This window comes from Lissotriton vulgaris, chromosome 9, assembly GCF_964263255.1.
Source record: "Lissotriton vulgaris chromosome 9, aLisVul1.2, whole genome shotgun sequence".
Taxonomy (NCBI): Eukaryota; Metazoa; Chordata; class Amphibia; order Caudata; family Salamandridae; genus Lissotriton; species Lissotriton vulgaris.
In genome coordinates this window covers 86,889,883-86,902,503 of record NC_141697.1, presented here as the reverse complement: position 1 = coordinate 86,902,503, position 12,621 = coordinate 86,889,883, and the positions used below count along the sequence as shown (strand labels likewise).

Here is a 12,621-nt window from a genome sequence, read left to right as displayed (position 1 = left end):
CTATGTGATGACGAATGTTATAATGTGGTAGACGCATTCATTCTGAGGCAATGGCCCCCTAGAGGAGCGCCTTTCGCGCTAGATCGCACAGGTCTGTGAAAAACTGTCTGGGTCAATTCCAGGTACCGCAACCCCATCACTGCCTAATGGCTCTCACCCCTCTCACCCCCCTGACTCTCAACTGCCAGCAAAGCGTCACTGTGATGTAGGAGTAGATATGGATGCCGTTGCTAGGCTTAAACAAGCATTCCTGGCCAGCATTGGTCCCACAGGACCCCCTTCGGATCCCACTGAGGGGATCACAGGGACACTGATGGAGATGCAGAAGCCCTCCCTCTCCTGGCTCCATCCATCTCATCCACCCACCTGCTGATCATGATGACCAGGGCCTCTGTGGGGACATGCTGGACCCAGATGAGATCATTCACCTGAGGTCTTAATGGGCTCCGTCGGACAAGTTCACACATGTGGCAAGCCGAATTCGGAAGCCTCTCGAGAAGGACACTCGTAACTGCCTTAGGGCGGAATGCCCCGTCCAGCCTTGGAGGGCAAGGTAGCCCTAACGCCCAATATTGACCCACGAATGGCCACCTTCTTTCAGAAATTTGTTAAGGTTCCGAAGAAAGGGATCATTAGGTCTTGGCAGGCGTGCCAGGACAAGCTCCTGGACACTCTGGGCCCACTTACAAAGATCATGTACATGGCAGAGGAGGCGAAAGCTTTGTGCTCCTTTATCTCCCTGGATACCATGACCTCTTGGGCGCTGTGGTTTTCTTGGGCAAAGCCAACTGCGCCTTGTCCACTGTGCAGCGCAGTTCCTTGTTAATCAAGGTGGACCCCAAGCTTCGGGATCTGGCTGATTCAGGTGGGTCCTGTTGCGCAAGGTGGCCTATTCGGGGAACCCTTCATTAAAGAGTTGGGAAAGTTTGTGAACACCTTTACCTCCAATGCCCAATCTTCCATCAAAAAGGTGTTTCACTCCGGAATTTCCAAGGGGCCAGTCGAGGAAGGGGCCACTCGACCGGCCGCCATAACCAATATACTTCCAGAGGACTAGGCTCCAACCAAGGCCACTAGCAGGACCAGGCAAGATTTGGGAACTTCTATCCCATCAGAGGGCAGCGTGGGAAGCATAGAGGGGCCAGAGGCGCCGGAGCCTCCAACAATGCTGGTGAGTGTCGCACCTTCTTCCTTTCTAAAGGTAGGGGGCTGTCTGGCTAATTTTTTCCAGGCTTGGACTTCCATCACTGGGATTCCGGGGTTCTCCAGACAATACAGTGCTTCCGGATAGAGTTCGATGGGAATCCCTCCCAACCCGTAAACCCATGTCAAATAGGTTTCTCTGCAGCAGACTCCGCCCTGGTAGACCAGGAGATTCAGTCTCTCCTAGCCAAAGGGGCGATCTCTCAAACCCTTCCCCAAACCAGAGGGTTCATCAGCAACCTCTTCCTAGTGGACAAGGTAGATGGTGGCAGCGCCCGGTCATCAGTCTGCACGAATTCAACGAGTGGCTGATTTATTGCCACTTCAAAATGGAGGGTATTCACCTTCTCCGGGATAGCTTGAGACCACGGGATTGGATGGCGCGTCTGAATCTGAAGGACACCTACTTCTCAGTTCCTATCTTTCCCTCTCACAGGAGGTTCCTACAGTTCTCTTGGGGTGGGGACAACACATGCAAGTTCACCACTCTCCCCTTCAGTCTATCCTCTGCCTCAAGGTCCTCAGGTCGGTAGTGGAACGCCTGCGAGCTCACGGGCTCAGGGGATGAGGTTCATCGTTTATTTCGATGACATCCTGCTGATGGCCCAGTGTCCTTGGACATTCACTCAGCAACTCCAGGCAGCGGTTGATCTCCTGCAAAGCTTTGGCTTCATGATCAAAGAGACAAAGTCTACCCTGGTTACCTCCCAGAAGGTGATTTTTCTAGGTTTCTTGATCGACTCTATTGAGTCTACTCTCAGAAGGTGACAAAAATCTGTCACGAGCTCCGGTGGGCACTAGCGAAACCGCGCATCTCCCTCAGACAAGTTGCCCGCATTGCGAGGCTCCTGTCCTCAACAATCCAGGCCATCTTTCCAGGGCCATTATACTACCTTGCCCTTCAACACATGACTTTCTCTTTCCCCAGAACCATGATATTCAGCCCTCTGGGATGTGAACCAGGTGCTCAATCTTTTCCTCTCTTCAGGCAAGCTAAGAAGCAGCATAAAAGTGGTCATCCACATTCTAATTGGCTGGTGAATCATTACATCCCAAGCAGCCAGAAAGCTGTGGAAACATGTTTTTCCAAGAGTTAGAATCCACACTATGGATACCATAATTGGTCAACCCATTTAGAGCCTGTCCGAAGTAGGAATGCAAACAAATCATCTAGTTCCTAGAAGTCCTAATCTTACTGCTTCTGGTACTAAGAAAAGGGCACGAAATCAACCCAAAAGAGTGAGGGAATGATCAATGCATCTAAAGATATACTGATGATCAACAATGGTGAAACAATAAAAACAGAATGCTGTGAATACCAGCACCTAAAAGATAACGCCACCTAGAATGGCCTGTGACTGAAATCTGGACATCTGTGAGACATTCCCCAGAAGAATCCATGCTACAGTACATAGGGATAGTGACCTGCAATAATATGTTAAGCAGTGATTCAGCCAAAGCTGTATCTTTCAAGCTCACTCTTTCTATATAGGGTGACATCAGTGGTGTCCATAATTAGAACTACAAGACAAAAACATGTAATACTGTTCTAATTTCCTTAAAATATGGGAGATTTTATTATCCCTTTAAAGTCCTGTTTATTATACTTTTCTTACTACAGTTGTGTTCTGATCTATAAATGTGCCTGTAAATGAAAACACGACTTCTAGCCACCTGTATTAATTCATTACATGTGAGTAGTGACACCAAAAAATGGCCACCTTCCTCACCAGCAGCGCAGGTGTTGTCTTTGCTAGCAGTGTGTAAGGGAAGATTGAGCATAGGTGCCCAAGACTGCAAAAAGGGTGAAATGGACATTCTAGCTGCTCGTGGCACACCAACACATTGTCCAGGAGCTTACGTACTCACAAACTCCATGATGGGTGGAGAAGGTGGGTGGTATATTGAGTGTAGCCAGAGCATGGCTGAATGAGTGCACATGAAACCTGAGGAAGTGCGCAGTAGGAGTGAGTTAGGGCAGAACTACTGTGGGCCATGGTGTGAACCCAAGGATCCAACAGAGCTTCATATTTCCGTAGTAGGATAGTGCAGTCTCCCATAGGTTCCTAAAACACAGGTTCGTGTATCCTGGCTTCCTCCTAGCAGACATATTCCTAATGTCTAACCCTGTTTGTGGGTCACAAGACTCACCAGTGGCTTAGGATAATGTGCAGCTTACGTCAGGCAGGTAATGCAGCATGGAACACTGGCCCTGCAGGTCCTTGGAGGCATACACTAACCGTACAACCCACTTACTGGCAATTAGCGATGCATGTGCCAAAGTAGTAAAAAGACAAATAGACCTATTAAACCTAAGCAAGATTCCATCTGTGGTCCTGTCTCTAGGGAAGCACGTGTCCTGGTTTACCGTGCTGGTGCACACCTGTGTCAGCGTGTTTACTGCCTTCCTTCAGTGCTTGCTGTGCACGAAGAACACTGCACAGAAGAGCCCTGGAGATCTTATGGGAACCCTGGCGGATCACAACACTAAGGAGGAACAATGGAAGGGCTATCTTTTTCCACGTCGAGATGTTACAGTGTTATTGGAGGTTTGAACCTAATGGTGTCTGTACTGAATAGTGCAAGCCCTGGGGTGGGCAAGAAGAGAAGCGGGAAGAAGGCGAGAAGGTGACAGGGAGGTAGACTGGGAGGTATAACGAAGGACAAACGAGTGGGAGGAAAAAAGGAGGGGGTTCAGAGACTATCTATTCACAACGAACCAGAACCTTGCTTATTTTTATTCAATAGGGAGGATCTCTCTGAACTTGTTCAATAAAAGGTAAAATAATAAAATAGGATACCCCGCAAACCATCTAGGTGGTTCACTGTTCACCTTAGCATGGCACCTGTAGCACTTAAGAAATAAATGCTCGCAGCAAACCCTGCAAAGCAGTATTTCTTCTCTTATGAAAAGTAGTGAAATTGTAAATTACATTTTTTGACATGTGACCTAACTACTTGACGATTACCAACAAGACAACTTTTAAGGGAGAAACGTAACATCACACAACTGCACTGAGTATACGGCAAAATAATAAAGCTATCATTCACATTGTAGTAGTAATGATAGTAAACTACTGATGTTACTCCTACTATTTCTACAACTATAATTAAAAAACTATGAAATCTTACCCAATAACAGGATGCTTGAACCCAAGTTTTCTAGTTGCTTCTTCGATTTCTTTCTCTAGCCAGGGCTGCGGGCGAATCAGGTACTTGACAAACTGGGAGACCCACCATGCGGCGGGGTCTCCGTGAACACGTATTAACCGATCTGCTAGATCTTCTGGGACGGCGAGCGGTAGATATGGTGGTCGAGGATGCAGACTGTCGACGATGGGGAGCTCCACCACCTGAACATCCTTGTCGTTTGCCTCACCTGTAGACAAAAGCAGAGCATTATGAACTGCACGGCTTCACTCAACATGTTCATCAGATTACAGTAGAATCATCAACACAGGCAACATGAATAGATAACTCTCTTTTTTAGGTCTGGTTTGATAGCTTCCTAGCATCAAAGCTCACGTCAACACAACAAGGAACAATATAACAATATATATAAAGGTGCTTTGGACCAGCCCTCTTCCATCAATGGTTTGTTTGTGTAGGCCCCAGTCCAGCCATTGGCTTGTTTGCTTATGATGATGATAACAATAATGATAATAATAAGTTATTTGATTCAATTCATTAAAATAGTTACAAAAGGGAAGGCGAATGAATTGCGTGAAAAACTCAAAAATACAGAGAAAAGTACAAATGGAGCAAAACACAGACATTGTGAAATATTTTATTTAACTCTCAAACAAAAATATAAAAATTTCGAAATATTTATTTGAATTAGAAGGTTGGAGCTTTTCAAAAAGTCGTTTTATTTGTAAAATACGGATCAATATGTCCGGATTTAGCATATCACTTTGTATTTTTTGGTCGTAATGCATTCTCTCTGATTCAATTGATGCTTCCAATTGTCCTTATTAGAAATCCCTTTGCTGTACTTGCCCTCCTCCCACAAATGAAACTAAGAATACCAAATTACCAAATTAATATTTACCCTCAAATTTAAAACTCCTTCACATTTGTATTTAAAATGTTCAACTTTACTTTTTTGCCCTTTTATGTATATTTTATTAATCTGCTAATATTATTTAATTTTCGGAACAGTCACAGATGCCCAGTGAAGGTGCTATAGACCACGGGTTAAGAACCGCTGAACTACAGGATATATGTTTCCAAAAAAGGCTGGTCTACTCCTTCGAATCGATGACAGACTTAAGAGCAGTATCTTTTCTGCTGAAGATCCACCATTAGTTCTATCCCAGTGGCTGCCGGCACCCTTATGGCGCAAGGCTTACAGACCTGGCATACACTGTTATTTCTGGAGAGAGCCGAGCCCAAGCCTTCCTTCTTCAGCTGGCTACTTTCTTACTGCTTCCTTCATGGAAAGTGCCTCAGGTCTTTGGACGGGAAGGGAATCTCAGTGGCAGTAGCCTGGACATCAGCTGGGCTTTGGGAGACTAACATGAATGGTTTACATTTGCCGCTGGAGACTTTAACCTGAATAGCCCAGCGGTAGTCATTACCGCTACCCCACGATTATGCACGCACAATGTTATCGATTAAGTCAGTTATAATTCTGATGCATGATCACACTAGTAGTTTTTACAGGCCCAACTCCGGATGCACGTATAATTGGCTTGTAGGGGGCGGCATTGCACCTTCTCCATGATTGGTGCTAAAGCTCCAGGGAAAGCGTGTTGACCGTAACTAACAGTTGGAAGGAGTTTCGCTATTACCCTCTATATTGCCTCAGTGGAGGGACTAAACAGGTTTGTGCAAAGTATGAATACAGCAAATGCCTTACCCTGCTCCTTCATTCAGGTTATCTGCAATGTTGTCTATCCGTTTAGCTGTGAACCATACACTCAGGAAGTTGTATTTAAGGGTCAAATGTCCTAGTCTCCATTAATGCTTCATCCATTTATGCAGCACAAAGCTCAGGACCTCAAGCTCACCCTATTTGGAGCAACACTTCTGTACAACCACAGCCTTTCCACTGGATTTTGATGGAGTGCCTCCCACTGGAAGTTCTACTTTCTCTTTTACAATATATTATGACAACAAGGCGGTATGCACAGCTCTCAACCTTTCACATTTTTAATGAGGATCTACCGAAAACAAGGAAATGCTGATCCAACCAGAGGTTTTCCTGGACATACAGTGCTCTGAATACAACACAGAGTAAGCTCATGCAAGCAGTAGACATAGAAATGGGCTATTCATACAGCACAGGAAGCGAAGAGTGCATTCAAATGAAGGCATTTGCTTATTTTCAGATAGGATCTGAATGGCTGTCCGATTACTGTAGATGTAAAGTTTTCAATATTTCAGAATACTTTCAGGTAAAGGAAAGAACTGAAAAAGATGTGATGGTAAGTATAGACGCTCTGACCGTACCATTTTCAGAAATAACTTTACCTAACATGAAAGATACGCAAGACCTAATGTGCCATATTCAGGGATTTGAACTTCACTGTGTCAGAAACTGACAACCTGAGTAGAGAAAAATATATCGGAATGGAAGATTAAAACGTCCTTCCTCCAGTTGAAATAACTTGATTTTCGAAGCCACATATTTAAGAATATTACAAATATGGCACTACCATTGAAACGTATTCCACCAATCAACCACTGTGAGCAGTGAACTCAGGATCACCATCGTCAGGCAGGGCACCATCATATGAAGGAACTTAAAAACATAAAACAAGAAGATGCCGTACTGAACACCAAGGGCCTTCACCATGGCTCTTCTCCAAAGGGATTTGTAACGACATTTGCCCATATTAGAAGACCAAAAGGCGGGTTTCATAGTGACCCTGATTTCATTTTGGCCCCCGTGATTGTTTAACATACAATTAGCTCTGCCAGGGATCCCAGCATTCTGAATGGTTAAAGATCGGCCAATCCGATTGATCAGAATGTTGTACACATATGTATGAACAATGGGGCTGTGCAGGCTGAACAACTGGTTTAGTCCAGTCTAGTGTATTTCTGGGGATGGGGCAGTAAGGTAGTTTCTGGCATGCCCCAGACCAGAAAAGGCAAATTTTACCTGTCCTACACTTACAGAATTTTACTGTGAACGTTTTATCAAGGCTTGGTTCTTTGAGCAGTATAGAGAAGAGAAAAAAAACGATTGCTTTGGACTTCTGTCACCAAGATTGGAAAGGGCTCACGGTGGTGTGCAACTTCAGAGGAGCTGCTTAAAAGAATCCTGCAAAGAGCCACGCACTGCTATGGATAATGAGCACTCTTTGTGCGAATCCTTAAAAGGCTGTAAGTGCCAACTCCATGGAAACTTCACCTGTCCTGCATCCAGCGGGGCTTCAACCTTGGAGGGTCTGTGGAAAATGTCAGTGCCATTCCCCTGAACACAGTTTCATCCACAATTTGGAAGAAAGGAACAATTTGTCAGCATTCTTTCTGGCTGTGCCGACGCCAGCATTGGTCCTTTCCTTTTGATGAGTGCGAATTAAATTCGACTTCTGCAAGAGAAGAGATAAGTGCCCTGCTCGCAGCCTCTCAGCAGACATCTTGCGTATTCTGCTGAACGAACCGTAAATAGGTTATGAGCGACAGGTCTGCAAAAAATGCTACACTTCGTCTGGCCCTCAAACTAGCTTTTCATTGGCCACTGATGAAAGGGAAGTTAGCCACTCATAGATCAGACGAGTATCCAAGTGATGATCTCCAGCATCGAGATATGGTTCCTGTAAAAGTGTCAAAAGCTCAGCTTTTCAAAGATCTTTCACAACAGCATTTACTACGCGAATCTTGACAGATCTCAAGCACCAGGTACATTCTGCATGCCTCTTTTAAAGTGCCATCTGGTACACCGGAAACACGTGTCACAAGTCTGTGCCACGTGACTTCACAGACACTCCGAGCTAGAACACATCGTAGTGCGCCGTATACAATATCTGAATTGTCGGAATGAAAACAAACCTATAAATAACCACCTAGAGAAATATATTCCACCAACTGCAGGTGAAAATGAACCGGAATCAAAGGCAGCACAACGAGGGGGAAAAGTAAACAAAGCTCACATTTTTACCTTCAATTGTAATTTAAAATCCCTGCTTCCTGTAATCAGGGCAAAGTCCTAAAAAAGAAGCGGGGGGGGGGACTAATCAGGTTAGGCAGCATGCAAGGGAATTCATGACGCGCACCATGTCAGCGCATGATGTCACGAAGCGAAATTGCATGTGACATCACAGGAAGTGACATTAGATATTAAGAACCGACATATGATTATCAGGTATATAATGAGTACATTTAAGCGCATTATGAGATTTAACAAGTTAGATTTAACAAATGAGATTTGGTGTCGGGCTTGTGCCAAAAAATGGTGCAATCCCGATGCAAAATCTGGGCCTCAACTTCTACATTTATTTTTTAAGCCCTGCCACACAAAGAAATTGGCAACAAGGAGAAGCATGGCAGTAGATCTATTTTGCTTAATTGGTAGCAAAGTCTACATTTTATATTTGATTGGGTTAAATCATATGCTGTAAAGGTGCTGGTAAATCACAGGGAATAGTAATAATGGTGAGATAGCTCTCCAGTTTTCTCATTTGTTGGAGAGATCTGTGCTTTTTGAAGTCCCAGATTTGTTTCAAAGTAGTATAAGGTTAATGTGTCTCCTACAAAGCACATTGCGTAGCATGCAGATGACAAATTTTATTTTATGTAGATAGTAAGGAATATGCTACTTACCAGTATGCATCTGTTCTTGGCATAGAGGGCTGCAGAGTGGTACATTATGAATAGATCGCCATCTGGTGTAGGGCTCGGATGATTGCACTTTGTTTTTCTCTTGGAGAGTCTTTTGTATCTTGGTGACTCCTCCCTTGGTTGGTAGTGCGCATGGGCATCGGCTCCATCCTTAGATTGTTTTGCCATAGTAGGGTTAGATGGAGTAGTATAGTAGAATACAGATAAGAGTGCCCATGTAAGTGTATCTAAATAAGATAATGTTGGAACAGACACAGGTTTCCGGGGAGGCTGGGAGGGCATGTACCACTCTGCAGCCCTCTATGCCAAGAACAGATGCATACTGGTAAGTAGCATATTCCGTTCGAGGCATATGGGCTGCAGATGGTACATTATGAATAGACTATACAGCAGTTCTCTCCCTAGCGGTGGTCGCCCGTGTCTGTTGCAACTGTCTGAAACAATGTTTTTAATACTGCTTGTCCCACTCTAGCTTGTTGTGTTGTGTGCACATCTACACAATAGTGTTTTGTGAAGGTGTGCGGTGTAACCCAGGTAGCCGCTTTGCATATGTCATCTAGTGGAATGTTTCCCAGAAATGCCATAGATGCTCCTAGTTTACGTGTAGAGTGAGCTCTAGGAGGAACAGTTAATGTTCTCTTTGCCTTTAAGTAGCATATTTGAATGCATTTTACAATCCATCTGGCAATGCCCGCTTTGGAGATGGGATTGCCTTTATGTGTGGGAGAAAACGCAACAAATAGCTGTTTTGTCTTTCTGAAAGTTTGTGTTCTTTCTATATAGTACAATATAGCCCTTCTAACATCCAGTGTATGTAGGGCTCTTTCAGCTACTGTTTGTGGTTTTGGAAAGAAAACCGGTAATTCCACTGACTGATTGATGTGGAATGCTGAAATAACCTTCGGTAAGAATTTTGGGTTTGTTCTAAGAACCACTTTATTTTGGTGTAGCTGCATAAATGGTTCTTGAATCGTAAAAGCCTGCAGTTCACTTACTCTTCTAAGTGACGTGATAGCTATGAGGAAGGCCACCTTCCATGTGAGGAATTGTATTTCGCACCTATGCATAGGTTCAAAGGGTGGCCCCATTAGTCTGGTAAGCACTATGTTAAGATTCCAGACTGGGGAAGGTGGTCTTCTTGGTGGAATGACTCTTTTGAGTCCTTCCATGAAAGCTTTAATTGCTGGTACTTTAAACAGTGACAGATGTTGCCTGTTTTGTAGGTACGCCGCTATGGCTGCGAGATGAACTCTGATAGAGGTATATGCTAGGTTACATTGCTGTAAGTGTAGTAAATAGCAAATGATTTGTTTAGTGGATGCGTCCAGAGGGTTGACGTGCTTACTGTTACAGTGTATAGCAAACCTCTTCCATTTTGCTGCATAGCATGCTCTGGTGGTAGGACGTCTTGCTTGTTTAATGATTTCCATGCATTCTGGTGGTAAATCTAAATACCCAAACTCTATGACCTCAGGAGCCAGATCGCTAGGTTCAGTTGTTTGGGATCTGGGTGCATTATTTCTCCATGGTTCTGTGTAAGATGCATGGGTAATAACCTTAGCTTTTGATGTGGTACTTGTGAGAGTTGTAGCAGCGTGGTGAACCACGGCTGTCTTGCCCACGTGGGTGCCACTAGTATCATTGTCATTGAGTGTTGCTGCAGTTTCCGAACCAGTAATGGAATTAGTGGTAGAGGAGGGAACGCATAAGCAAATTTGTTGGACCAATTTATCCACAGTGCATTGCCCTGGGACCTTTGGTGTGGGTACCTGGAAGCGAATTCTTTGCATTTTGCGTTCTGATGATTGGCAAACAGATCTATCTCTGGTTGCCCCCATTTTTGGAAGAATGGCTGTAGTATTTGGTCGTGCAGCTCCCATTCGTGTACTTGTTCTGACTGTCTGCTTAGGATGTCTGCTATTTGATTTTGAACTCCTGGTAGGTGTTCCGCTAACAGGTAGATCTTTTGAGGAATGGCCCATCTCCATATGTCCTGTGCTAGTCTGGACAGTTGGAGAGAGTGTCCCCCCCCCCCCTGTTTTTGAATATAATACATTGCAGTCATGTTGTCTGTTCTGATCAGGACTGCTTTGCTTGATATTTGCATTTGGAAAGCTTTTAGTGCTAGAAATATTGCTAATAGTTCTAGGTAGTTGATGTGCAGTTTCTTTTGCTGCACACTCCACTTCCCCTGTACTGTGTATCTGTCCATATGCGCTCCCCATCCGGAGAGCGATGCGTCCGCTGTTATTATTACTTGTGGAATTGGCTCTAGGAACGACCGTCCCTTGGAAATGTTTTCTGTGTTCCACCACTTCAGAGAGCGATACGTCCGGTCGTTTACCAACACCAGATCTGTAATCTGACCTAGAGCCTGATTCCACTGTGTCGCTAGACACTCTTGTAGTGGGCGCATTTGTAGTCTGGCATGTGGTATTAGCAGTATGCAGGAGGACATCATGCCTAATAGTTGCATAAACACTCGTGCTGGTAGTGAGTGTTGTGGTTGAAATCTTTGTATTAACCCGACCATTGTCTGTACTCTGATTGGGTTGGGGTATGCTATTGCCTTTTCTGTGTCTACTGTAGCCCCCAGGTATTGCTGAATCTGGTTTGGTTGCAGGTGTGATTTTTTGTAGTTCACCGTGAACCCTAGGTGGTGCAGCAATTGAATTGTCTTCTGTGTGTTGTGAAGACATTCTTCCTTTGATTTGGCCTTTATTAGCCAATCGTCCAAGTATGGGAAGACATGTATTTGTTGTCTTCTCAGGTGTGCTGCCACCACAGCTAGGCATTTTGTGAAAACTCTTGGTGCTGTTGTGACACCGAACGGAAGGACTTTGAACTGATAGTGTTGTCCTTCTAACACAAACCTTAGGTATTTTCTGTGGGCTTTGTGAATTGGGATATGAAAGTAAGCGTCTTTTAGATCCAGTGTAGAAAGAAAGTCCCCTTTCTTCAGTAAAGGGAGTACTTGTTGGAGCGTGACCATGTGGAAGTGCTCCGAATTTATGTAAGCATTGAGAGGTCTGAGGTCTAATATTGGTCTTAGGGACCCGTCCTTTTTGGGGATCAGGAAGTATAGAGAGTATACTCCTGTTCCTTGTTGATCTTTTGGGACCTTCTCTATTGCATGCTTTTGTAGAAGTGCTAGAACTTCTTCTCTTAACAATGTCAGATGATCTTGACTCATTGGACGCTGTTTGGGGGGGATGTTTGGTGGGGTAGCTGTGAGTTCTAGGCAATAACCATGTTGGATAATTTGTCTCACCCACTTGTCTGACGTGATGTTCTCCCAGACAGGTAGGAACTGTGATAGACGTCCCCCGACCGGTGTTATGTGGTCTGGGGGGAGTTCTATGAAGTCACTGTTTTGGTGTTGAGGCGTTGCGGTTGTTATTATTTCCGCGGCCTCTACCCTTATTGTTGTTACCTCTGTAACTGCCTCTTGAATTACCTCTGGGTGATGTTGGTGTGAAAGATGTGGATTGCTGATTCGTTCCTGTGTTCTTTGAGCCCCCTCTATAGGTGGATCTACGAAAGGAACCTCTGTGTGTTGGCTGTTGCAATGCTCCCATTGACTTAGCCGTTTCCGTATCTTTCTTCATCTTTTCTAATGTCTCGTCT

General features: G+C 44.6%; 1 protein-coding gene across 3 annotated transcripts in view; it reads right to left on the bottom strand.

The window, feature by feature from the left end:
* Positions 1-12,621, bottom strand: part of FUT8 (fucosyltransferase 8) — an 811,602-nt gene that overhangs the window by 106,779 nt on the left and 692,202 nt on the right. For all 3 annotated transcript variants that reach the window (XM_086937112.1, XM_086937110.1, XM_086937111.1), the window contains one exon: positions 4,336-4,582. In XM_086937112.1, the coding sequence (XP_086793238.1) occupies positions 4,336-4,582 (247 nt within the window). The remainder of the gene's footprint in view (positions 1-4,335; positions 4,583-12,621) is intronic.